The 26,287-nt window shown below is 34.5% G+C and overlaps 3 protein-coding genes across 4 annotated transcripts; all 3 read left to right on the top strand.

The window, feature by feature from the left end:
• Positions 1 to 989: 989 nt before the first annotated feature.
• On the top strand, positions 990 to 3,383 carry LOC107413223 (uncharacterized). Its single transcript, XM_016021118.4, has one exon. The coding sequence runs from the start codon at positions 1,359 to 1,361 to the stop codon at positions 3,129 to 3,131; it is 1,773 nt and encodes a 590-aa protein (XP_015876604.3). The 5' UTR covers positions 990 to 1,358; the 3' UTR covers positions 3,132 to 3,383.
• A 5,510-nt stretch (positions 3,384 to 8,893) lies between these two features.
• Positions 8,894 to 18,386, top strand: LOC107413229 (protein RNA-directed DNA methylation 3). 2 transcript variants are annotated; one of them, XM_016021123.4, is made up of 18 exons: positions 8,894 to 9,248; positions 9,810 to 10,063; positions 10,160 to 10,315; positions 10,433 to 10,591; positions 10,669 to 10,752; positions 11,302 to 11,366; positions 11,444 to 11,782; positions 11,888 to 11,939; positions 12,012 to 12,167; positions 12,283 to 12,426; positions 12,508 to 12,598; positions 12,699 to 12,848; positions 12,956 to 13,010; positions 13,107 to 13,171; positions 13,302 to 13,371; positions 14,390 to 14,426; positions 14,556 to 14,616; positions 14,752 to 18,386. In XM_016021123.4, exons 1-18 carry the CDS (start codon positions 9,041 to 9,043, stop codon positions 18,099 to 18,101), a joined length of 5,496 nt encoding a protein of 1,831 aa, XP_015876609.3. In that variant the 5' UTR covers positions 8,894 to 9,040; the 3' UTR covers positions 18,102 to 18,386. The 2 variants fall into 2 exon arrangements, with proteins under 2 accessions (XP_015876609.3, XP_015876608.3); XM_016021122.4 differs by having other exon boundaries at positions 12,508 to 12,610.
• Positions 18,387 to 20,832: 2,446 nt separating this feature from the next.
• On the top strand, positions 20,833 to 25,454 carry LOC107413231 (serine/threonine protein phosphatase 2A 57 kDa regulatory subunit B' beta isoform). The gene is made up of 2 exons (XM_016021127.4): positions 20,833 to 22,402; positions 24,887 to 25,454. The coding sequence occupies exons 1-2, from the start codon at positions 21,245 to 21,247 to the stop codon at positions 25,211 to 25,213; spliced, it is 1,485 nt and encodes a 494-aa protein (XP_015876613.2). The 5' UTR covers positions 20,833 to 21,244; the 3' UTR covers positions 25,214 to 25,454.
• The last annotated feature ends 833 nt before the right edge of the window (positions 25,455 to 26,287 follow it).

Here is a 26,287-nt window from a genome sequence, read left to right as displayed (position 1 = left end):
TTTGTTTTTTTTACAAACTAATATGGTAATTAATTCTTTGTTATTGACCTAATTTTGGTGTTTTCTTCTTAAATTCTTCTAAGAGCAGCAACCTTTTTCCTGTTCTCCTCTTTGCCTAACTTTTCATCTTTTACCACGTGTTTTTATCTTTTTGAGATAATAACATTTGTCTTTGGGTTGTTTTGTATCTTTGCACTTGTTTTTCTTAGTCCATACACGCGGTATCCAGTTTAGACATTTTGTATTACGCATGTTGTCAAAGGGCAACGAGTTCACACATAGATTTGGGGCCCAAAGGTGGTCCATAATTACCGTGTAATAGTTCAATTGAATTTTTTGAATTTTTTCTTCTTTTTTTTTTTTTTTTTTTTTTTTGCAATTATATGTTTTATTACGTTATAACATTTTTAATAAAAATTGTTGATAATTAATTCATATAGCAGTATGTAAATGGTTATAACCTTTTTGAATTTTTTGTTATAAAAAATGTTATATTATCAATTATATATATATATATATTTGCTGAATAAAAAATATATTATAGTTCTGTGCCACGTTTCATTACAGACAATCCGAAATAATAATAGAACATTTCAATTTTCAAATCTTAATTTTCAAACTCACAAATGTAAAAATTGAAAAAAAAATTTTATTTTTTTTGTTAAGCTATCATCCTTAATGATGTTGAAAATTAACAATTGAAATTAAATAACAAGCACAATCAAAGATGAAAAAAAACAAATAGGGAATCTTAATTCAATCTTTTTTTTTTTAAGACAATTGATGCATAAAGCAATATGTAAATAGTTGATAAATTAATACAATAAAATAAGATGAATAAATAAAGCAATAAAAACTGACTCATCAAACAATATCTAAAATAAAATTTGATACTTATACGCATCAAACAATATCTAAATATATATATATATATATATATTTGATACTCATATAAATTAATGGCCAAAATAATTACCCACAATGTGCTTACGCCTCCCAAAAAAAATAATAATAATAAATAAACTAATTGCCCACCATATGTTTATTTCTCTTTCCTCTCCATTTTCTTTTTAAAAATAATTTTTGTTTTCCTTTCTTTCTTGTCATTATTGAACATATCACTTTTTCCTTTATATTTTTGGAATGAATCGTACACCACCGTTTTGTTTCTATAAAAAAGGCTTAAGGTTCTTCCTAGTTCTCTAAGTAATAATATTATTATTCTCATATCTAAAGCAAGTTTAATCTCTTTCTGCTCCTTCAGGTGCACAAAGTGCAATTTGCAAGAAAGAAACAAAAGAACTCAAAAAAACTCTTTCATCTCATCCTCTTCTATCAAAATCTTCAAAGCTAACGACATGAAGGGGCTTGTCGTTCAGGTCCTCACGGGGCGATGGCTGATGGTATTCGCATCATTTCTCCTCATGGTCACAGCCGGAGCAAGCTATATGTTCGGAATCTACTCAAACGACATCAAGTTCGTCCTCGGATACGACCAAACGACACTCAACCTCATAAGCTTTTCCAAAGACTTAGGAGCCAACATCGGCATACTTTCCGGCCTGATAAACGAGGTCACACCACCGTGGGTCGTCTTGTCGGTGGGAGCGGTCCTGAATTTCTTCGGACACTTCATGATCTGGCTGGCCGTGGCGGAGAAGATCAAGAAGCCTCAGGTATGGCAGATGTGCCTGTACCTCGGAATCGGAGCCAATTCCCACACATTCACCAACACCGGAGCTCTCGTCACCTGCGTCAAGAATTTCCCCGAGAGCCGAGGCGTCGTTTTGGGACTTGTGAAGGGCTACACGGGTCTCAGTGCTGCGGTGATCACTCAGCTGTACCGCGCTTTCTATGGTGAAGAAACCAAGTCTTTCCTTCTCTTCGTCTCCTGGCTTCCTACTGCTCTTTCCTTCGCTTTCATACGAACGATTCGTGTCATAAAAACCAATAACCGTTCCGGAAAAGATGTGAAGGTTTTCTTCAAGTTCCTTTACATCTCGCTCGTACTTGCCGGATTTTTGTTGGTGATCATCATTGTTGAGAAGAAGTTCACCTTCTCGCAGAGCCAGTACGCCGGAAGCGCTGCCGCGGTGCTCTTCTTGCTCTTCCTTCCGCTGATCGTAGTGGTCGCGGAAGAATATAAAGTCTGGAAAACGAATAGTTCGTTGGCCTATCAAACTTCTTCCTCTCCTGCGAAAATAGTAACCAAAATCCAAAACCCTCCTATCCAAAACAAAGTAGAAGAGGAAGATGGGGTTTCTTGTTGGAAAACCGCGTTTAATCCGCCGGAGATAGGAGAGGACTTCACGATTTTGCAAGCGCTTTTCAGCGGCGAGATGATAACTTTATTATCTGCCACTGTATGTGGGTTAGGAGGAACAATGACAATGATGGACAACTTGGGTCAAATTGGTACATCATTGGGATACTCATTGAATAGGATAAGCACTTTTGTTTCCCTAGCAAGCATTTGGAACTATTGTGGGCAAATAACCATTGGGATAGGCTCGGAAATGTTCATCACCAAGTACAAATTGCCACGTCCGCTATTCTTAACTCTAATCCTTTTGTTATCCTGTGTTGGTCACCTTCTCGTGGCTTTCAATGTCCCAAATGGTCTCTACGTGGCTTCGGTAGTAATTGGTTTCTGTTTTGGTGCGTTTTGGCCGTTGATTTTCACCTTGATTTCAGAGCTATTTGGGCTGAAATATTACTCGACTTTGTACAACTTTGGTGGGGTCGCTAGCCCAATTGGGTTGTATTTGCTGAATGTTAGGGTGGCTGGGCACTTCTATGATAAAGAAGCTAAAAGGCAAATGGCAGCTTTGGGTTTGAAAAGAAAACCGGGACAGGCATTGAATTGTATTGGTGGGGACTGCTTTAAGTTGTCGTTTATAATTATTACGGGGGTAACCTTTTTCGGTGCGCTTGTTTCGGTGGTTTTGGTTTGCAGGACCAGGAAATTTTATAAGGGAGATATTTATAAAAGATTTAGAAGGACGATGACTACTACCACTGAGAGTGTTGAAAAGGAATTGTGTGAGTCTAATGGATGTGGACCAATACCAGCACTAGAGAAAAATGGGTCTGAAAAGGAATTTAAGAGGAAAGAAGTTGATCATGTTTAGTTATTTTTTCTATATATATATATATATATATATATATATTTTTTAGCTAGATATGAAATATAGCTTAGTTTTATGTATATTTAAAACACATCAAAATGTGTAATGTATCCTTTTTGGAGATAGTAAGTGGCAAATTATAAAGTTTCTCCCTCAAGGCTAAAAAAGAAATGAAAATGTGATCTGAAAAATATGCTTTTCATTATAAATAAAAATTCAAGTGAGTTTTTTATTTATCAATTAAGAAATGAATAATCATTTGTATCTTGTATACTGTAGCCCCTTATAGGTTTACAAAATATCAATTAGACTCCTGAAATTGCCTGCCGAACATGCTTTCTATAACAATTTTTAAAAAAATTTATATTAATTTTGTCAAAAAAAGAAGATATAAAACTTTTTAAAAGAAAAATATTTTCTATATACAAATATTAAGTATGGGATTTTTTTTGTTCGACTTGAAAAGTATAAAATGTCATCCGGGTACCATATCTGTCGGTGCTAATGACCTTAAATTAAATATGTTAATCGCGATGGGAAATGAAATGGCACGAGACTTGACTTTTAAATGACATGGTGATTTTTTTTGAATTTGTTTTTTGGAAATTAATGACATGGTGATTTTGACAAGGAGGGGACGCGGTAGGAGATGGAAGATTTGGACTTAAAAGCTCAAGTGATGGCTTTCATAAGGGATTGAAATGAACAAAATAGACCCTCTAAAAGAAGATGAACTTTTTGTAAAAGTTGGGATTTTATAACTATTTTCCCGGGATTTTATTTGTTAAATGTGGCAGTTTTTGGCAATCAATTAATTATTCATCGGTTACTTTCCTCTGTTTTTTCCTTTTTGGTATAATAAGGTTACCCTCCAACTGCAATATTTTATACCCACTTTATACCCAAAAGGCCAATATAAATAAATAAAGAAAACTTGTCACTGAACCAATTTTTATTTTATATATCTCAAAACCTAACCCTTTGACACCTAGGGAGGTAGATTAGTAGTAGGAAATCAATTTAATCTATTGCACTTGTTTGTAAAAATTGTGGATTTGAATTTTGACAAGTTCTATTTAAATTTTGATATGAATTTTACCTACTGAATACCGTAAAAGAGGACGATAGAGACACTTATACGGTAAGGGTTGGATAGCTTGTAAACCCTTGTATGGTTACAAAACTATAATTGCTAATGGTTCACAGTTATTTATATATATATATATATATATGTTGTGGTTTAAATAATATGTAAAGAAGTTTCTCACCCAATTACAAGCTCATAGGAACTAACTATATGATTTTTTAAGAGGATTGAAATTGATATAACAAAAAAAAAAAAAAATCTTGTTAGTGTTACAAAATCATATATATTTGATTTCACCCAAAAAAAAAAATTGAAAATCAAAAACAAAGAATTTAGATACCATCAAAAATCAAAACCATTTTTCTGTAATTATAAGTCAGGAATTGTTTTGTCACAACATAGAAAAGATCACAAGACGGATCTCTGTGAGATTTTTCATTTACTGATTTCTACTGGGAAGAGAAGCGGGGTCAGCCAGTGGTGGGTCTACCCATTCTTCATCATAATCATTCATACACCATTATTTTCAACGCCAACCCCGGTTGAATCTCCTGTTTTGAAATGGTGTAAGCCAAGCTCAATATTAGCCACACCATTATGGAAGGAAGTGTTTGTGGTTTTGGAGCATATTTGGTTGATCACTTGGCTTGTTATCTTTCCAGTACTTGGCCTTACATTTGCATACCAATTCAGATCAGCACTACATGATAACACTACTAGAAACAGAGGAAACAGCGAAAAATACTGGACCATTTTTGCTCTTTCGTTTTTTAACTCTTACATTTTTTATTTTTTGTTTTTGGCTGCTTTTGCTATGAATTATTACAATTTCATCCAAAGAAAAAGGGTTATATAAAAGGGAAAATTTTAAAATGTTTAGAAAGGAAAAAATAGTTTTGAGATTGAGACTTTTTATTTTTCTTTCTTTCTTTATTTTTTTTTTTCAGATTTATTCGTTTATATTTTGATTTATGAATGAGATTTGTTTTGTTTTATGTAAGAAATTGGGTGCTTTTATTTTTCCTCTTCTTTAATCGGTGCTTTCCGTAAGCAGGGGTTTGATTATCATGGACTTGAATTAAAGCTTTAAACGAAGAGTTAATTTTTTTTAAAATATAGTTAATTATATATAAAACATGTCATTAATTAGAAAATTTTATTTTAAGAAGGCCAAGTACAGTTTTTCTTGTTATTTTTTTTAAATAAAAAATATTATTGAAAACTAAGAAACAGTACAACCATCAAAACTTGAGAACATTATCAAGCCACTCAGGAGCTTCTTCAAACCAGGACTCAAAACCAGAAGATAAAACAGCATGACAGAATCACCGTTAAGTAAGAAATATAAAAGTATTTAATGTCATCCTTTCAAACCATATTTGTGGGCGTGACAGAATGACCATTGCATATGATTGGAGTATTGCAAAAAAAAATGACCATTGCATATGATTGGGTATTGCAAAAAAATATGAGTTTTAAGAGTTTTGAGACGGGAAATTAAATGTACGAGATTGACTTTTAAATAATTTGGCAATTGACAATTTGAGATAAAAGATTTGGACTTACCAGATAAGGGATTGAAAAAAGAACAAAACATAAAGAGAGGCTGAAAAGGAAGATGAACTTTTTGTAATAATTTGGGATATTATAACCATTTTACCCGGATTCTATTTGTAAAGTATGACGTTTCTACTTTTTGTCAACCAATTAATTACTCATCAATTAACTGTCTCTTTTATTTTTCTTTAAATTTTTTCTTTTATTTATTTATTTATTTTTGTCGGTTATATAGTTACCTTCCACTGAAATGTTCTATTTTGTTACAACTACAAGAGTTCAACTCCGCCACTTCATGCCCCAAAAAAAAAAAAAGAAAAAAAAAGAAAACTTGTCACTTAATTTATTTGTATAATATTCATAGATGGTATTCATAAAATCTAACCATTTGTATGGCAGTTTTCAAATTAATATATATTTGATTTCTCAAATAAAAAAAAAGAAAATCAAAAAGCATAAATGCTACCAAACTATCTCTAAGAATTTCCATCCCGTCAAAACCAAAATCTTTTTTTTTTTTTTTTTTTTTAATCATCCCTACACTCTAAGACATGGTTTGTCACAACATATCAGATAACATAACACTAAATATAAAGTTTTTTACTGGAGAGTTGAGAAGGTTCTTTAGCTCTTTTCTTTTCTTTTTTGCTGCTGCTTCTATGAATTTACATTATTGTAACTGCACGCAAAGAGAGAAGGGTTATATATAGTGGCTGAGAGGGGAAGACTGTTTATAAAGGAAATCATGGATTTGAAATTGAGACTTTTTTTTTTTGGGGGCAGATTTAGTCGTTTACATTTTGATATATGAATGAGATTTGTATTGTGTTTTTTTTTTTGTTTTTTTTGACTGTCCCCTAGACCCACCCCACCCAAATGACTCGAACCCGCGCACCAGAGGCGCGGGCAGCGGCTCTCGACCACGCGAGCTAGCACGCTTCGTCCATTGTTTTATAAAAGAAAATTGGATTTAAAAGGAAATATTTGAAAGGATACAAGTAGCAAAGAAGAAAACGAGATCGATAACATGATCATGGTGAGGACAAGGAATAACAGTATTGGATTACATATTCCAATGTTTTACAATACTTTACAAAAAGTATATAATAATAATAATAATAATAACCCTACTCATTTAGAGGTATGTTTGGCCAGTTTTTATTTGCCAAAAAAATAAAAAAATGTTTGGCCAGTTTTTATTTTATTTTGTTTTCAAAAATTATTTTCAAAGTTGAATACACAAAACATTTTTTAATAGTTTGTGAAAATAATAAAGATTGTCTCGATAAATTATTGAGTTCCATGGCAAAATTAGCATGGGCCTTTCATATAAATATTGTTAATAAATTTTTAAATATCTTCTATTTGAATTTTAATTTTCTTGCATTTTCATGTGGAACAATTACAAATTAAATTTTTGATTCGGATTAGACATAGATCTAATTAATTTTATTCTTTAATGCAAAGCTTCTATAACATCAGAGAATTACTACAATTAGTAATATAAGAAAGAGTGTATTGCATATATATATATATATATATATATTTCAGCAAAATATATATATATATATTTATTTATTTATTTAAGAAATAAAGACGTGTAATCATTGATTATAGATCTTTACCAAAAACGATAGTTGGTTGAAGAAAATCGACACAAGGGATTAATTAAACTTAATGCAAACAAACTAGTGAGAAAGCCAAAAGTCATATGTTCCAAAAGAAAATTAATTTGTTTTATTTAATTAAAAGTTGTATTTTTATAATTTTAAACACATGTACCCTAATATATTTAAAACATTTTATGAAAATAAAAATGACAAAATTGTGTTCGTTAAATGTTAAATATGGTATATATCATACTAAATGTTTATTATTATAAATGATAAAGATTATCTTTATGATATATGTTAACTATGGCTATCTTTATATAAAACAAAATTTCTTTATTCAATTTAAAATGATAAGCATTATTTATATCTTTTATATTTTTGTTTTTAGAAAATGTTTTCAACTTTTCTCAAATTGCATATTTCAAATATAGCTATGGAATGCATTTTTTATTTTTGTATCTGTAAAATCAAAACACTTTTGCAAAAAAGGAATAGGATAACTAGGTATCATAAAACTCTTGTAAAAAATTACATAAAACTGCATTTTATCCTCCTTAAATATATTAACTTTTTGCACATTGCCCCTTTCACTGTAAAACTCCTCGTATTGTTCCTGAGCTATCAATTGTATATTAGCTAAGTTCAATTGTGTATTTTTTACAAATGAATTTGATCAAATTAAAACTACGTAGTTTACGTAATTCTTTTTTTAAAATTATTTTATTATATATATTTTTTATTTGTTTGGATATTTATGCATAATTAAATTTTGCCAAAGTTATTAGAAAAAAATTCATGATTGATAAAGTAGCAGAAAAAATAATACAATAGGAGAGCAATGTGAGGAGTGTTACTAGTTTTTGAAGGTAAAATATAATTATAATTAAATGATATATTTAATTTAAAATTTAATGGATTTAAATGAATTATAAATTTTAAAAAATTTAATGGATTGCTATACAATTTTATAAAAAATTTAAATAAATCTAACGAAATTTTTAAGATTAAAATTGGATTTCATATTTATAATTTTATTTTTGAAATTTTTTTCAAATATATTAAAATCTATTATTTTTTAAAAATATTTTAAAATTAATAAATTTTTGAATATCTATAAAGTTTAAAAAAATTATATAAAATTTTAATTGAATACATTTTAATTTTTATAGATTTTTATAAAATTTATTAAAATTTGAATTAAATATTATTAAATTATATTTTAATAGATTTTTTTAAAATATAAATCAAATATTTTAAAAATTTTTTAAATTCCAAATTAAATATATATTTTTAATTTAAAATTAGGAAGATAAATGTAATTTGCCCCAAATGATTACATTTTCAAACTGATAAAGATAACTAATTATAGACAGCGTTGGAAAAAATAATTGCATTATTTTAAAAAAAAAAGGAGTGGGGGGGGGGGGGGGGGAAGGGGGGGGAATGAGAGGGATAGTGTTGTAAATTCCAGCTATGCATGTCAACTAGTGCAGAGTGCCACTGCCACTGCCACCTGTCACATTTCCGCAAAATCACACCAAAAGCCGCTTCTTTCCTTGTTTGCTCAATCTGAGAGAGATTGAGGGAGTGTGTTTGTTTTGATTCATGCTTCTGCTGTGGCCTCGTTGCTCTCTCAAACCCTCGCTTTTCTCATCATGGCATTGAAGGGCAAACAGGTCGCCGGAAAAGGCTCCTTCGACGCCAAGGACAAAGGCAAGCGGAAGCGCGACTACTCGGGTGAGAAGGAGAAATCCGCTGCCGCTGCTCGGAAAAGGAAGAACCCCGGCGTCCTCAAGTTCTTCGACGACGTCGCTGCCGACACCAACGAAAGCGATGACAGCGATGAGTTTGACTTCCCCAATCGTATGAGATTGAAACCCTAGTTTTTGTTCATTTCCCACATTCTTGTTTTTCAATTTGCTAGGGTTTTCGGATAATTTCAGTGTTTTGTTTGCATTGTTTTGACGTCTGTGTTAGGTAGTTTGAATGTTTTGGGGGCAATGTGGTTGGTTTTGCTTAAAGGTATGCATGATTTAGTTTAAAGGATTGGAGTTCTCCGAAAGAGGTCGAGTTTTTTATGTAATGTCTGCATATATCTGTGTTTGTGTGTGTAACGTTGTTTTATTTATAGGGACTTTAATGTTTTTGCATGCTATGCTCCAAATTAAGGGTTACTTGACTTGAAGGCTTTTCTAATAGTTTCATTGCTCTAGTATTGCGTAGCCGATCCACTTGCATGCCGTTTCATATCTATTTGCTGCATTCGCTGAATATGCTTTCTTTTACTAGGATTATATATATATATATATATATATCTCATCGGAGGACATTCATCTGATCTAATAGATACATTAGCTGTGCAACATCAGCATGATGATAAGTTAAATGTATTTTGACATTTTTTATTGATATTATTTTGAACAGATTTTATGGATGAAGAATTTGAAACAGAAGCAGAAGTTCGGGAAGAGCCTGGAAAGACCAATAACTTTCCATTTATTCCTAAAGAAGAAGAGATGGATGAGGAAGAATTCGATAGAATGATGGAAGAACGATACAAGAATGGTTCTACATTTGTAACATTTGCCGGAGATGATTATGAGAACAAAAGATGGGCTGACAGAGATTCATCAGTGCATTTGGACAATGATCCAATTATTTGGAAAGTCAAATGCGCGGTATGATGCTGGGCTGTTAGTTGCAATAATTTCCTGCTTTCAAATTTTGAGTAGCTTCTTACAACATAATTTCCCTTTCGACCATTTTGACTGTAGGTTGGACGTGAAAGGTTTTCGGCTTTCTGTCTTATGCAGAAGTTTGTTGATTTGAAACCGCTAGGAACCAAACTGCAGATAATTTCTGCATTTGCCGTTGACCATGTCAAGGGATTTATTTTCATAGAATCTGATAAACAATCTGATGTCAATGAGGTATCTATATTTTGAACACTGGAGAAAGTTGGTTATATTGTTATTATCTGAAGTGAAAGCTTTTGTACAGCCACAATAATTTTTGCTGACAAGTATATTTTTTATTCTTCATTTTAGGCATGTCATGGGCTTTGTAGTATTTATTCTTCTCGAATAATGCCACTTCCAAAGAATGAAGTTTCTCATCTGCTATCTGCCCGGAGCAAGCGCAATGAACTTTTGGAAGGCACTTGGGTCCGTGTAAAGAATGGTGTGTACAAGGGTGACCTGGCACAGGTAGTTGTTCACTTTGTTAAGCTGAATTATTAGCTAATTTTGATGCTTATTTCTTTATCTGAATTTTACTTTTGTAGGTTGTGCATGTGGACAATGCACGTAAAAGAGCAACAGTGAAGCTGATTCCAAGAATTGACCTACAAGCAATGGCTGAAAAATTTGTAATCAGACTTATATATAACATGTTTTCCTCTTTTTTAGTGAAGGATTTTGTTTTGAAATGTCATGATTTGAAATGATACTGGTCTTGTATATTAATGGGGATCTATGTTTAGACATTCTATAGGCAGGATATTGATTCAAATTTTATCGATGATAAATAATGAGTCTCTGTGCTTTAAGAAGAGAGTTTCAAAGTTAAGGTGGTTTCTTGTATGTAGAGTATATATCAGACTTGAGCTGTTGGGGTTGTGTATTTTCCCTTGTATGTTGTCATTGTATAAAATTACAAACCACTAGTGTCAACTCTGAAGATGTAATCACTATTCTATCACATCTAAGTCTTTACCCTTAAGCAGTTGATTTCGAGGATTATACCAGTTATTGTATAATATACTAATATCTGCCAGTGCAACTGTGCAAGTTAAATAAAAGTTACTTATTGAGAGTTTCTGATGCAGCATTGCTATTTGTATATTTCAAGTGTTAATATTATTTCTTTGGACAGTTTTTGTAAATGATTCCTTTTTTTTATTTTTTTATTTTTACAGGGTGGAGTTAAAGCCAAGAAAACAACTCCTCCAGCACCGAGATTGATCAGTTCAAGCGAACTTGAGTAGTTTACATGATCTCTTGTTTTGTAGTTCATGTCAGCTTCCAATATAATTATTGTTATTCATCTCACCTGTGCAGGGAGTTCCGCCCACTCATTCAGTATAGGCAGGATCGTGATTCTGGCATTCTTTTTGAAATCATTGATGGTCTAATGCTCAAGGATGGATTTCTATACAAAAAGATATCTATAGATTCATTAAATTGCTGGGGTGTCGTGCCATTAGAAGCGGAGCTACTAAAATTTGTGTCTTCTGAGAAAAATGAATCTAATGATGTTGAATGGCTTTCACGGCTTTATGGTGAGAAGAGGAAAAAGAAACAGATCCCTAAAAGTGGTAAAGGGGGTGGGAAAGGAGAGAGCACATCAAGCTCCTGTACAGGGAATAGCTTTGAATTGCATGATCTTGTGTGTTTTGGGTGAGTTGCATCCTAGGTGAATATGTGTTACTAGAAGTTCTCTGTGAAATTCTCGTGCCCACCACCCATTCAACTATTTATTTCTTATTTTTATGGCTATTGCAGTCGAGATTTTGGGGTTATCATAGGCGGCATGGAAAAAGATAATAGTTACAAGGTATGTAATTTCATTAGTGTGCCCATAGTCATCCCTTTGTTATGGTTGCTTACCTTCTATTTAACATTCTAGATCTTGAAAGAGGGAAGCGAAGGACCTACTGTGGTTACAGTTCAGGAGCATGAGTTAAAGAATGGGCTGTCTGATGTGAAATTTACCACATTAGATCAACACAAGAAGACCATATGTGTTAATGATACAATCAGGGTTATGGAAGGACCATCTGAGGTTTGATGTCTATAAATAGATTATATAACAATGACAAAACTACAAATGTATTTTACATGTAAGATGAGAATACAAAAGGCTGGAGTTTTTACATCCTTTTGATCTCACTTTGCAGGGTAAGCAGGGTATTGTTAAGCTAATCTACAGAGGGATCATTTTCTTGTATGATGAGAATGAAACGGAGAATGGTGGTTATTTTTGCTGTAAATCTAAAATTTGTGAGAAAATCAAGCAATCTATTGATGCTTTTTGTGAAAAGGTGGGAAGTCTTTTGACACCTTTATTATATCATGCATAACATTATTTTTAACATTTGTGATAATTCTCTTTCATATTCCAGGGCGGGGGTGGAGAATCAGGTGTATTTATTGAAGATTTCCCATCATCCCCTAAGTCCCCACTATCTCCTAAAAAGCCATGGGAAAGGAATGGTAACCGTGATTGTATGTGCATCTGTGCTGTGATTTTTACATTGTTGAGTTGTAGATATTATGGTTCTGCATCTCTGCTGATTAATTGTTTTCAATGCAGTCAATCAGGGAGATAATGGTAATTTGTTCTCTGTTGGACAAACTCTGAGAATACGAGTAGGGCCATTAAAGGGATACCTTTGCCGTGTCTTAGCCGTACGTCGTTCAGATGTTACAGTGAAACTAGATTCTAAACAGCAAGTTTTGACAGGTCCATCAGTTCTAGTGTATAATCTCTTAATTGTACTCTGGTTAATAAATAGATCTACTAGAATATCATTTATTGTCGTAACATTCCATATGGTAATATTCCTGCAGTTAAATGCGAGCATCTTTCTGAGGTTCATGGAATGGGCTCTGCCATGTCAAGGAGGTATTATACTATTGAAACATAGTGTCAGCCTTCTTATTGTTGTCCTATGCAATAACTGTTCTGACTTCTGATATGCATATTTGTTTCTTTTAAAAGTGAGGATCCTGGGTCCGGTTCTTTAAAACCATTTGAGCTGCTTGGAGGTGAAGGATGCTCTGGAGGTGAGGTTCTGCTGGAATGGCTTTTTAACTGTTTATACTTTGCAGTTTGATTTAAGACTTTATCATCCCTGTTTTGGACCTTTGCAAGAGTATTACTTATCAGAATTTAACATGTTAATTATATTTGAAGGTTGGATGGATGGAGCAGGAACATCAGTAGTGGGAGATGGGTGGAATGCAGGAGGGGTATCTGGTGGAAGGTAAAATTTGGTTTTGTCATTTATGTTCTGATTATCCTTGGTCAGCATTTACTTGAAACATATTTTGTCTCATCCTAATAAATTATACCGAGGCTAAAGTTATATAACTCTGAACTTGCAGAACATTTAATGTTTAGAATTAAAATTTTGAAATTTAATTCTCATTTTCCACATTGTTCGAAATTTGTATTGGTTGTGTATGATATGTCATGTTTTGGACTGAATTGGTTTATATTAAGTTACTGATATTTTGGTGGCAAGTGTTATATTTTAAAACTCTGAAAATGGGAATTCATTCAATTTTACTTTCATGTTTAGAAGTGGGTCCAACTTTATCGAGATAACACAATCATGCACTTAAAGCTTCTCTCATGCAAGCTTGTCCAATAACTAGAGAAATGGGCATCACATGTAAAGAACAGAAATATGATTCAAACACGAGACTAACAACAAGAAGAGCTCTTAGGCCATGTTAAGTAAACTATCAATCCCAAATATTTAAGATGTTAAGAAGTAGGTTTGTCCATGCATTAAGCTTAGACACACAGTTAATGTATGAAAGTGGCTGATTCAATAATCTTTCAAAGTTATGATGTAATTTATTTTGTTATACATACCTTTATAATTCTAAGAACATAGCTTTTAGATGTTTAGACGTATTTGTCACCGGGAATTACCAGAAAATTTAACTCTAATGTTGATGTAATCAATGTATACTGTACGTAGTCAAACATGTGCAACTGGAGTTTTGGTCGTTTTGTTTTACTGCTTTGAATTTGTGGTTGTCACATCTAATATTCATTGGTTAAGTATTTCTGGTTATTACATGGAATATTCATTGTTTATTTATTTCTGGGATTGTCATAACACATCTATTATGCCATTAATATGCTTGACCTAATTTCTCTATCACTCATCCTGCTTGACTAATATTTTTTAGTTTATTTATTTTTTGTTATTTTATCTGTTTTTTTAATGTGCCTTTATCTAATTTGATGATGGTGAGACATATTTTTAGGAGCTCCTGGTCTAGCTTGCCTGCCAACAGCTTTCCGGTTGGTTCTGAACTTGCACTTTATTCTTTCAGCCTCTCTCTCTGGCAATCTCCGCCAGCACGACTCTATACATGAATATTTAACGGTCTTACATTTTTTTTTTTTTAATTTTGTTTTTTAACGTTGCAGCTTCAACCTGAATCGGACTCTGCAAATCCTTTCAGTTCTGAGGGTAATGATGCCAAGAAAGGTATCCACATTTCCAAAGAAATAAGCATTTTATGTTGAAGTTATTACTATGTACCCACATTTCCAAAGAAATAAGCATTTTATGTTGAAGTTATTACTATGTACAGCTGCTTCATTGTTCTATTTTTAAGTTTAGATGTGGAAGATACCGCTTGGGACAGTGCAGTGGCTACAAAAAATAATTCATCATGGGGTGCTTCAACAGCTAACAATGATCAAGTTGCTGGCTCAGGAAAAAGTGTTGAAACTTGGGAAAAAGCAGCTGCTGGAAGTGGGGGATTTGACAGCTGTGCATCTGGTTCTTGGGGTAGAGCAACTGAACCAAATGGAGCTGGTGGAGGCCACTGGGGAAAGAACGTTAATGTAAATGATGACCAATTATGTCAGAAAACATCTGAGGAACCTTGGAATAAAGGAAAGAATGTTATTGGAAATGCAACTGGCAGTTGGGGTGATGGAACTGCTGAGAAGAATCAACTGAATTCTTGGGGTAAAGGTAAAAGTATAGTTGGAGGATCATGGACAAAAAATAATAGTGGTTCTAGTGCCTGTGAGGAGGGCTTGAACAATGTCAGTTCTGGGTGGAGTCAACAAAATCCTTCGGATAACAGAAATGGTAGAATTGGGAGTGATGCATCTGCTTGGGGCACTAGTGGAGAAATTAAGAATGATTCCTGGGGCAAAGCCACAGGGAACTGGGGCAGTAAAGATGGAATGGATGGGGTTGAGTCAGGTTGTAAAAGTTCAACTCCGGAGACCGAGAATCAGACTAGGGGCTGGGGTAATGCTGGTGCTGGATGGACTCGATCAGAAGTTGGAAATAAAGATGAAGCAGGTGGTTGGACAAAAGCCAAAGTTGTTGGAAGTCAAACTGCAACATGGGGCAACGCAAAAAATTCCAGCGAAGCTGAAAGAGGTTGGAGTAAAGACAAATCAAATAAGCAGGATGAGACTGATGGAGGGTCTTCTTGGGGTCAAGAAGGTGGAGGCTCTGCATGGAACAAGCCAGCTGGAGGATCTTCATGGAGTAAAGAAACCGGTGCAAATTCGAAAGATGAGTCAGGTGGGATGATGGATCAAGATGATGGTTGGAACAAAACAAAAGGTTTTGCTGGAGATAAAGGGTTGGGTAATTGGAACAAAGGTTTAGGAAACCAGGATTCTAGTTCGGGCATGAAAAGCAATTGGAACTCTGGATCTGGTGGTTTCGATCTGAACCAGGATTCTGTTTTGGGCAAGGAAAGCAGTTGGAAATCCAACACTGGTGGCAATCGAGATTTTAATTGGGGAAAGAAAAGCAACGAGGACAATTCTGAATCTGGTGGATTGGATGGGAACCGGGATTCTAGTTGGGGGATGAAAAACAGTTGGAATGCTGGTTCTACTGTTGCTGAGGGCAATCAGGATTCTGCTTGGGAAAAGAAAAGCAGTTCGAATGCTGGTTCTAGTGTAGCTGATGGCAGTCAGGATTCTGATTGGGGAAAGAAAAGCAGTTGGAATGCTGGTTCTGGTGCTACTGATGGCAACCAGGATTCTGCCTGGGGAACGAAAAGCAGTTCGAATGCTGGTTCTAGTGTTGCCGATGCCGATCAGAATTCTGCTTGGGGAAAGAAGAGCAGTTGGAAAGCTGGTTCTAGTATAGCTGATGGCAGTCAGGATACTGCTTGGGGAAAGAAAAGCAGTTGGAATATTGGTTCTGGTGCTACTGATGGCAACCAGGATTCTGCTTGGGGAAAGAGAAGCAGTTCAAATGCTGGTTCTAGTGTCGCCGATGGCAATCAGAATTCTGCTTGGGGAAAGAAAAGCAGTTGGAATGCTGGTTCTAGCGTCGCCGATGGCAGTCAGGACTCCACTTGGGGAAAGAAAAGCAGTTGGAATGCTGGTTCTAGTGTTGCCTATGGCAACCAGGATTCTGCTTGGGGAAAGAAAAGAAATTCAAATCCTGAAAGTGGTGATGCAGACCGGAATTCTAGTTGGTGCAGGAAAAGTAATTGGAACTCAGCAAGTTCCTTCAGTAGCAATCAGTCAGAAGAAGGTGCTGGAAATGAAAACCAAACTGAGGGTTTCAGTACCAGGCCAAGTGGGGGGAATTGGAGAGGGGGTTTCAGAGGTAGAGAAAATTCAGAAAGAGGTGGCTTTAGAGGTCGAGGGGGTTTTGGTGGTAGAGGTGGAGATAGAGGGGGTTATGGTGGTAGAGGTAGATCAGACAGAGAAGGGTATGGAGGCAGGGGTCGTGGAAGGTATCAGAGTGGTGGTTGGAACAACACAAATTCTAGTGAGGATGAGCCGGGAGGAAGTTGGAAGCAAGAAAGTAGATCTGACAGAGGAGGATATGGTGGTAGTCGGGGTCGTGGAGGGGATCAAATTGGTGGTGGGAACAACACGAATTCTGGTGGGAATGAGTCCTCCTCATGGAGCAAAGGGGCAGAAGGATGGAAAAATAATGATGGAGGAGGAAGTTGGAAACAAGAAGGTAGATCAGACAGAGAAGGGTATGGAAGTGGGGGTCATGGAAGGGATCAAAGTGGTGGTTGGAACAACACAAATTCTAGTGGGGATGAACCCTCCTCATGGAGCAAAGGGGCAGAAAGATGGAAGAATAATGATGGAGGAAGTTGGAAGCAAGAAGGTAGATCGGATGAAGGAGGGTTTGGAGGTAGGGATCGTGGCAGGGATCAAAGTGGTGGTTGGAACAACAAAAATTCTGGTGGGGATAAGCCCTCCTCATGGAGTAAAGGAGCAGAAGGATGGAAAAATAATGGAGGAAGTTGGAAGCAAGAAGGTGGTGATAAGTATCAGGGGAAGGGTGAGGATTCAGGAAATGCTGATACTAGCAATGAAACTGGTTGGAACAGCCAAGGGTCAGGTTTGAACCGGGGTGGATCAGACAGAGGATGGTATGGAGGTAGAGGTAGGGGTCGTGGAAGGAGGGATTGGAACCAAGACGGGTCTGATAGAGGAGGGTATGGGGGTAGAGGTAGAGGAAGGAGGGATCAAACTGGTGGTTGGAATAGCTCAAATTCTGATGGGAATGAGCCCTCTTCCTATAACAAAGGGGGGGCAGAGGGATGGAAAAGTAATGATGGTGCAGGAAGTTGGAAGCAAGAAGGTGATGGTGATAAGAAGCAGTGGCAGGGCAGGGATTCAGGAGTTGCAGAAACTAGCAACAGAACTGGTTGGAACAGCCAGGGATCGGGTTGGAACCAACCAGTGGCAGACAAAGAAACTGGTGGTTGGGGCAAAGGATCAAATAATGAAAATGGTCAAAGCCAGAAAAACAACTGGAAATTGCAAGATGATTCTGGTGGGGGACAAGGGTCAAGCTGGAACAAAGGGCCAAATTCAAGCGGTGCAGATTGGGGTCAATCATCTGGCTGGAATCAATCAAGTAATGCAAAAGAAAGAGGTGATGGAGGTGGAGAACCATCTGATTCATGGGGTAAAGCAGCAGCAAGCTCTTGGGGTAAGGCAGACAACAAGTGGTAATGACTTGCAGGTTATGCTCTCTGGGTGCTTACCAGTTCTGTATATAAAGTTTTATTTACTTTTTACCCAGTTAGGAAGTATCTAGTCTGTCTCTTGGACCCTTAATTGCAAATTTTTAATGTATGTAAGCTCTCTTTAAGAACCTGTGTTTGGGTATAGGCAGTGGATTAAACTTTTGGGGAACTTTCTCTTCTGATCATGGAAGAGATGATATATTCCTGCAAGTGGTACTTAGTAAATGAAAGTGGACTCTGTTAATCGTATGATATTACCTTTAGTTTTTAAGATTGCTGTGCATTATACATTTTCCTTGTCGAAGTCATTCTATACCTTCTGTTTTGAGTAAGGTAGCAATGCAAATTTCTGACGTATGAAATTTCCTGCTTCCTGATGAAGAAGCTCCTCGTGGAGCTTATTATATTTACTGAAATTGTCTTATTATTATTATTATTATTAAGGAAATTAGCATAATAATATTGATCAAAGAAATTGTCAATTCAAACTATAATAATATTGATAAAAAATAAAAAACTTAAACATTGCCCCTCGTTATAAAAATAATATATTTTTTAGGGAAATAAACATTATAATAGTCAGAGTTATGGATCGTTCGAAGATTTCAAGCTTATCAGACTCTATTGTAGTCGCGGTGACTATAATTTACGTGCTATTACATATACACGGATCATAGTAGTTTGTGTTTTTATATGGATATCATACTTCCCGAAAGCAAAGATGGGACTCCAGGATGTGCTAAACAAGTTCAATTCCAATCGAAAACTTGTAGTGAAAGACTTTGGACCTAAAAGATATGGAGATTACTGACTATGGATTCCAAAGTGGAAGCTTTCGTATTGTTTGGACAGTGTTGACCTCATGAAAACCCTTTCCATTTCTCGGATGCTGATTTTGCAAAGATATGATGATGATGGATGTTTCCAATCTGAATGGCCTCGACAACAACCTTTTTATTGCGAAAGCGCTTCAGAAATCATGTAATTGAAGTTAATGAGAAAGGGAAGGAAGCAGTCTCTGCTTTGTTTTGTGGCTTCGGGATGTTCAGTGCATGGCCCTCCCAAGGCACAATTTGTTGCTTACCATCCTTCCATGTTCATTATCGGAGAACTAGTTTCTGGAGCTGTGATTTTCACCGAAGCTATTGAAAATTTATAATCTATCAAATTTATGATTATTGATTGAAATATAAATATTTTACCGTTAATATATGTACATATATATTTTTGCTAGATTTAATTTACTGTTAATATGCGAGATACTATTTCATGCATAATACCTATTATGTTTTGTTTATATATATATATATATATATATTATTAGTCAATGGTGTTAACAACTGTTATTAATTTACTGTTATTTGTACTTGGTTTGCAATCCCTTTGTCTCATTGAGAGTGAATTCTTAGAAAATTCTGCAAGTTCCCCAAAAAAAAAAAAAATAAAAAATAAAAAATAAAAATCAAATTAGATTTCAATCAAAAAAATATTACATCAATAAAGCTTCAATAAAATTCAATAGAGCTTTAATTCTATATGTTTTTATAGTATATAATAGATTTGTAAGACATTTTTCGTTTTTATACATTTTTATTGAAACTTTTTATGATGAAAACAAACATATACCCATATAGTTGTTATAGAAAATAAATAAATAAATAAATAAAAATAAACTTGTGATTGATTTTCTTCAAAAAATTTTCATAAACAGCAAAACCACTAGTCACCATAAAAAAAATAAATAAATAAAGAGAAACCACCAACCAAAATTAATCCAAATATGTTTATGCGTCATGACTACACATGCGCTAAGAGGACACAATACACAATTGGATAAAATCTAATGCGGTCTACTATAATAAGGTTTGTAGGGTTTAATTCACTCTTCCAAAATATATACACTCTTTTTCTTTTCTTTTTTCTCTCTTTTATTTTTTATTTTTTATTTTTTTTTTAAATAAATTTGGTGGGTCGTGTATCAAACTAATGCTTCCCAATAATCTAACAACATAACAGAAAACCTAAGTACCTATATAATCAGTCTAACAACCTTAGGATCTTCCTCAAAAATATCAATTAATTTGATGAGAAACCAACTCTTTTTCTCTTGCATTATTCTCGTCATTCACTTGTTCAATTACTTTATTTTCCTTTTATACAACACCAAACTATCTTCCTTTTTCTTTTACCCAAAAAAATTATAAAAAAAAACTATCTTAAAAAAAAAAAAAAAACTATCTTCCTTTTAAGATACTATTAATTAATTTACCTCCATTGCTCATCTAGCACCATTTTAACCCACTACCCTCTAAATTTATATTTTTCCAAACCCAAATTTCCTTTTTACTTTATCCTCATTAATATTTAATTGGGTTAAAAAAAAATACAAAAAATAATTTAGAGCAGTATATATGTATAGCAGAGGTAAAAGTGAAACAAAGAAGAAAAATAAATAATATAAAAATAAGGCTAAGCATTTTGTCTTTTTTATTTTCAAATTTTTGGTTTTTTCAACCTATAAGGCTATAAATTCCAAGCTTTTTTAGGAAAATGTTATATATAAAATGTACTTGACATTTGATGGCCACCTAGAAAAACAAAATAAAAAATAAAAAATAGAAAGAAAAAAAAAGTAAAAAAGAAACAAATAATAATAATAACCAAAGAGAAGAGGTTAATAACAGAAAAATCAAAAAAGCTTCCCATTGTTTGTTCATTATTTTTTGCGCCAAAATTATCCCCACATTGTTTTTGCAGAAGCAATTAGGCCAAAATAAATAAAATAAAATAAAAAATTAAGTTTTCCCATCCTTTTTCTCCGAATTTTCTCTACTGCCAAACACCCTATTTTCCCGTCACCACCTCTTCACTTTCTCGTGGGTTCCCAATGATATCTGCTCTCCGATCTCTAGGCTTCCAATTCTCTTCCCGTTTCCACCCAGAGCAACTCCGTTTCCGTTTCCGATTCCGCATTCCAATTCTTAGCTTTCCATAGAAAAATTAAAAAAAATAAAAAAGCTTTTCTTCCTTTTCATTTACCTTTTTCACTTTCCTTTTCCCTTTCATTTTTCATTGGGTTTAGAATAGCCATTTTCGATTCTCGCCCTCAAAATAACAAAAACAAAAACAATGTTCAACAAAATCATAAAACGAGGCCACAAAAAAACTTCCAAATCCGAATCCAACGACCAGTCCGGGTTCGGTAACGGACCCTCCTCCAATGTGACCGTTAACCACGCTTCTCGGACCGCCATCAACTCCTCGTCGGCGTCCTCTTCCAATTCCGATTCACAGGCCGTGACGTCGTCGACCGGACCCAATTCCGGCGTCATCGAAGTCCTACCCTTGTTGCGCGACGTCGTCGTTTCGGACCGGCCGGTTCTCTTCCTCCGTAAACTCAAGGTCTGTTGCTTCCAATGCGATTTCTCAGACACTCTCAAAGGTGTCCGAGAGAAAGAAATCAAGCGCCAAACCCTCTTGGAACTCGTGGATTTTATTCAATCGGGTTCGTGTAAATTGAACGAGACTATGCAAGAGGAGCTCATCAGAATGGTCTCCGTCAACGTCTTCCGGTGCTTGCCTCCGGCTTCTCATGAAAACATGGGCTTGGATGGTGCAGACCCAGAAGAAGATGAGCCATGGTTAGAGCCCTCTTGGATCCATATGCAACTTGTATATGAGCTCTTGCTGAGGTACATTGTTTCCTCTGAAACCGATACTAAGATCGCCAAGCGATATATTGACCATGTCTTCGTGTTGAAATTGCTTGAACTGTTTGATTCCGAGGACCCAAGAGAGCGAGAGTATTTGAAAACCATTCTTCATCGTATATATGGGAAATTCATGGTTCACCGACCCTTTATTAGGAAAGCCATTAATAATATATTCTATAGGTTTATATTTGAGATTGAAAGACATTCTGGGGTTGCTGAGTTGTTGGAGATCCTTGGGAGTATAATTAATGGTTTTGCTTTGCCAATGAAAGAGGAGCATAAGTTGTTTCTTGTACGAGCTCTTATACCATTGCATAAGCCCAAGAGCATACCTGTATATCACCAGCAGTTGTCTTATTGCATTGTTCAGTTTGTTGAGAAGGATTACAAGTTGGCCGATACTGTGATTCGAGGGTTGTTGAAGTACTGGCCTGTTACTAATTGCCAGAAGGAGGTTCTGTTTCTGGGGGAGCTTGAGGAGGTTTTGGAGGCTACTCAAGCTGCAGAGTTTCAGAGATGCATGGTTCCTCTTTTCAGACAGATTGGAAGATGCCTCAATAGCCCTCATTTCCAGGTTCATGAACTGAGTTTTAGATGTTTTGGTTGTTTTTATATATTTTGTTATTGCCATTCATATGTTTAACATTATGAAGCAACTTTTTTGGCATGTTAAATGAATATTGGGGAAATAAATAAAGACATATTTTCTTTTCGCCTTTGCCTAGAAAATGATATCCATGATTGAGTTTTAGATGTCAGATTACCAGATTCAATTCAATTCAGTGTGTGCTATTTAAAGTTATTGTAGTCCGTTCTAGTCATCATGTTTAATATTATCATGCTCTTAAAGCATTTTTGCATTTTAGACCCCTTTGCTTGCCTTTTTAAACATTCACTTTATAGTGCATTATTATAGCGTCCAGCTTTATGGACTGTTAATTGGCATGAAGTCCTTTAGGGGAATGTACCAGTAATACCCTGTTTCCTGACATTATCAGTTACATTTTAATTGTTACTGCCAGCTATGTGTTATAAGTGGTTTAGATTGTATGTGCCATTGGTGTAATGGTATTACGTAGTGTCATAACAATGCTTAGCCTAGTGTCTCGCTTTGTAGGTTAGAAGCCCACGGACTAGGATATAGAAAAATCTATCAGCACCAGCTTATCAGATCCCTTTCTTCCACAGTGGAGGAATTTAACACTGCCATCTTATGTTGTTCTTCAAACTTCCAAGTGATACTGCAGTTATACGAATGAAATTAGTTTAGGCAATATATACCATCACAAAGAAAACATTCCAACTCCAAATTAAGATAAGTTTAAAGTTATTTGAGTGTATTTTAAAATAAAAATTGTTTGTATTTGAATATAACTCTATTTTGGGCCCAAAAAATAAAAGAACTATCACGCAATTAAATGGAAGAATAAGCAACCTATGATTATGGATGATGGTAAATTGTCTTACCAAGTACCAGTGATTAATGAACTAAGGAAACAAGCTGAATGTAAGGAAATAGTGTCTTTATGTCGAATCTAAAGATTTTTAGCTAGCAATAATTTGTGAATGCGGGGAAGCACTGTAATTGTATTTTGGTTATATGAGAGTTGGACTAGGTGAATGATACACTTGCTGAGATATAACCGTAGGTCCTGCAATATTTTTCTTTGGCAGGAGAAAGAACCTTCTATTTGTTTTTATTGAACTGCAATAAAGCATAGTTCGGTTTTGAAAAGAAACTTCTTGTCTGGTGCTTGGCTTAATACTGGTAATTTTTGTGTTCTTTTATGGAATAACCATAAGAATGATGATTGCCTGATTTTCTGTTACTGTTGAAGGGCTATTATGATGCATATTTGAATAATCATTGTTCTTTCCATTGCTGATCGTGTACAAATAAACTACTTTCTTAGCTAACTATTATGCAATTTGATGAGATGGGCACCATTGACATCCGCCTGTTCCTTTACAGGAAAGTGACATGTTGCAAGGTATGCAGTGTTGATGTGTGTTTTTTCTGCATGTATGTGGGACATGCATCTAGTCTCCCTTTTATAAAATAAAAACCAGTATTTTGCTCTGTAGGATCTTTTCAGAAGTATCTTATAGATTGGTTTCTTGTCATCCTTGATGCTTGTTTAGATTTACTGAATTTTGTAATCATATGGTTTGCTGTCCACCATCCTGAACTTTTTTGAATTTCCAGTAGAGTTAACAGGGGCAATATGTCCAGTCTGTGTGTGCTTCCATGAGATGCAGAGCAAATGTAAAGTAATGAAAATGGGCTTACTCAAAGGTTTCTTATTGGGTGCAAAGTGCTTGCTGTCTGTCAAATGCAGTGATTCCAAAACCCTTAGTAGGTGGTATCTAGTGTGTACATGGCCTTGTGTTTCAGTTTGTACTATTACTCATAATAACTAAATTCCTAAGTGCCAAACTAGTGGAAGCAACTGATATTATAGAGAAGTGGCATGGTAGTAGATACAATATGGTTGTACACAGCGCTCCTTTTTGTGGTTGTAGATACTTGGAAAATGTGTAAGGGACATCCGTGGGATACATCTATCCAATATGATTTTAGTTTTGAGGTTTATGTTAAATGTTATGTTTTTCACCTCATTGGAGTCAATGAAAACCTCATAGGTTATACGACCTGCATTTTAGTAATTTACATAAATCATTTCTTCTTGCTAAACATCTTAAAGAAGTTTTCATGTGAATGAATTTCTGCATCTTGTATTAACCTGTTGCTTATCGATTTATTTTCAAAATAAGATCTTTCTCTTTGTTGTTTCCTCAATTATATTTTGGAGCTTTTTGTTATGAAGATTATGAATTACAGACTATAAGATTATATAGAGAAGGTGAAATAAGAGAGCCACTATTTTAGCTGACTGGTTGAAAACGAAAACTACTGTTATTATTTTTTGCTCGTGATTGATGTTTAATTATTGTATTCGTGTGTAGCAAAAAGGACTACATGATGATTTGAGAAAGTATATTATAATTGAATGGTTTTTTCCTCTTGGAAGTGTTTCTAATAGAAGATGCCTGGCAGGTTGCAGAACGAGCCCTTTACTTGTGGAACAATGAACACATTGTAAGCTTAATTGCTCAGAATCGAAATATGATACTCTCATTGATCTTTGAACCATTGGAGAAAAACATTCAAGGTCACTGGAACCAGGCTGTCCATGGTCTGACGGCAAACGTGCGTCGGATGTTCCAAGAGATGGATGCCGAATTGTTCGAAGAGTGTGAAAGAAAGTACTTGGAGAAAGAAGCCAGATCCAGAGATTTGGAACAGCAACGAGAATTGACATGGAAGAGACTGGAGGCCGAGGCGGCACGAGCACGGGGAGATGATATGGTTTTGGTTAATTGATTCAAGTAGGTCAGAAATAGTTAACTTCATTTCCATTTTTTTTGTGGCTATTCTTTTTCCAAGGTTGTTTTTGATATTGAGGTCTTACTAAGGCTATGGTAAATTTAGAAAGGATGAATATAGTATAAATATATAATATATATAATTTATAATACGTGTAATTTTTGTATTTGTAACAAGGAGTATGATGTGCCCTTTGCTGATTATGAATACTTTGCCAGGAGTTATTCTTTTGTGTTTTTCTCCATTTCTTAAACTTTTACTAGAATCTTTTTATCAAAAAAAAAAAAAAAAAAAAGGAACTTTTACTCAAATCTTGTAAGAGAAAATTGAAGAAAAATGATTTAATAGTTGGACAAATTTTCATCTTCGCATGAGATCGGTATAAATAAGTTGTTACCAATAAGCTTGAAATTTAATAAATTAACTTATTAATAAACTACAAACCCATAGGAGACCTGAATTTTTCAAAAGTAACCAACGAAGTTTTCTCTAGACCAATTATGTATTTAGCAATGGTTTTATGTTTCTAAAACTCGGAATTATCTCAACTATTTATATTTTCCTTTTTAGGCCAAATAGTCTTTTTTCTCATTATTATTATTATTATTATTATTTTGGTAAATAAACTAAAGAGTCTTTTATATAACAAAAAGCTTTAAGCTACCTTATGTGAATGGTTGTCTATTCTCTATCACCTGTTTTCATTCATATTTTTCTAAAACTAATGAATTATTGACCAATAAATTGTATAAACTTACAAAACAACAAGCATCTCATAAAGCACACATAAAATGAAGAAAAATACTCGTGCACAATGTCTAAGTCATTAAAAGTAAGTTAATGTTTTTTTATCAAATTTTTAGTAGCATTTCATCAAACATTTTTGGCAAGGCATTCTTGTTTCTTAATTTTGATTACCGAACGATTTGATATTGTTTTATTTGGTGGTTCAAAATTTTAATTAACTATATATTTTAGTTAATATTAATTTTTCATTCATTCGTGCATTTAAAATGAATGTCCCACAGCAATTTCAAAAATATGGATTATTGGTTCAACGATCCATTCACA

The sequence above is a fragment of the Ziziphus jujuba genome, chromosome 8 (genome assembly GCF_031755915.1).
Source record: "Ziziphus jujuba cultivar Dongzao chromosome 8, ASM3175591v1".
NCBI classification, from domain to species: Eukaryota; Viridiplantae; Streptophyta; class Magnoliopsida; order Rosales; family Rhamnaceae; genus Ziziphus; species Ziziphus jujuba.
Note: the sequence above shows the minus strand (reverse complement) of the source record. Positions and strands in the feature narration are given on the sequence as shown.

Coding starts and splice junctions, on each gene's coding strand:
- LOC107413231 (XM_016021127.4), top strand. CDS start 21,245: ATGTTCAACAAAATCATAAAACGAGGCCACAAAAAAACTTCCAAATCC. Junction 22,403..24,886: donor TCAATAGCCCTCATTTCCAG/GTTCATGAACTG, acceptor GATGCCTGGCAG/GTTGCAGAACGAGCCCTTTA.
- LOC107413223 (XM_016021118.4), top strand. CDS start 1,359: ATGAAGGGGCTTGTCGTTCAGGTCCTCACGGGGCGATGGCTGATGGTA.
- LOC107413229 (XM_016021122.4), top strand. CDS start 9,041: ATGGCATTGAAGGGCAAACAGGTCGCCGGAAAAGGCTCCTTCGACGCC. Junction 11,940..12,011: donor AAAAAGATAATAGTTACAAG/GTATGTAATTTC, acceptor TTAACATTCTAG/ATCTTGAAAGAGGGAAGCGA. Junction 13,372..14,389: donor GGAGGGGTATCTGGTGGAAG/GTAAAATTTGGT, acceptor ACATATTTTTAG/GAGCTCCTGGTCTAGCTTGC.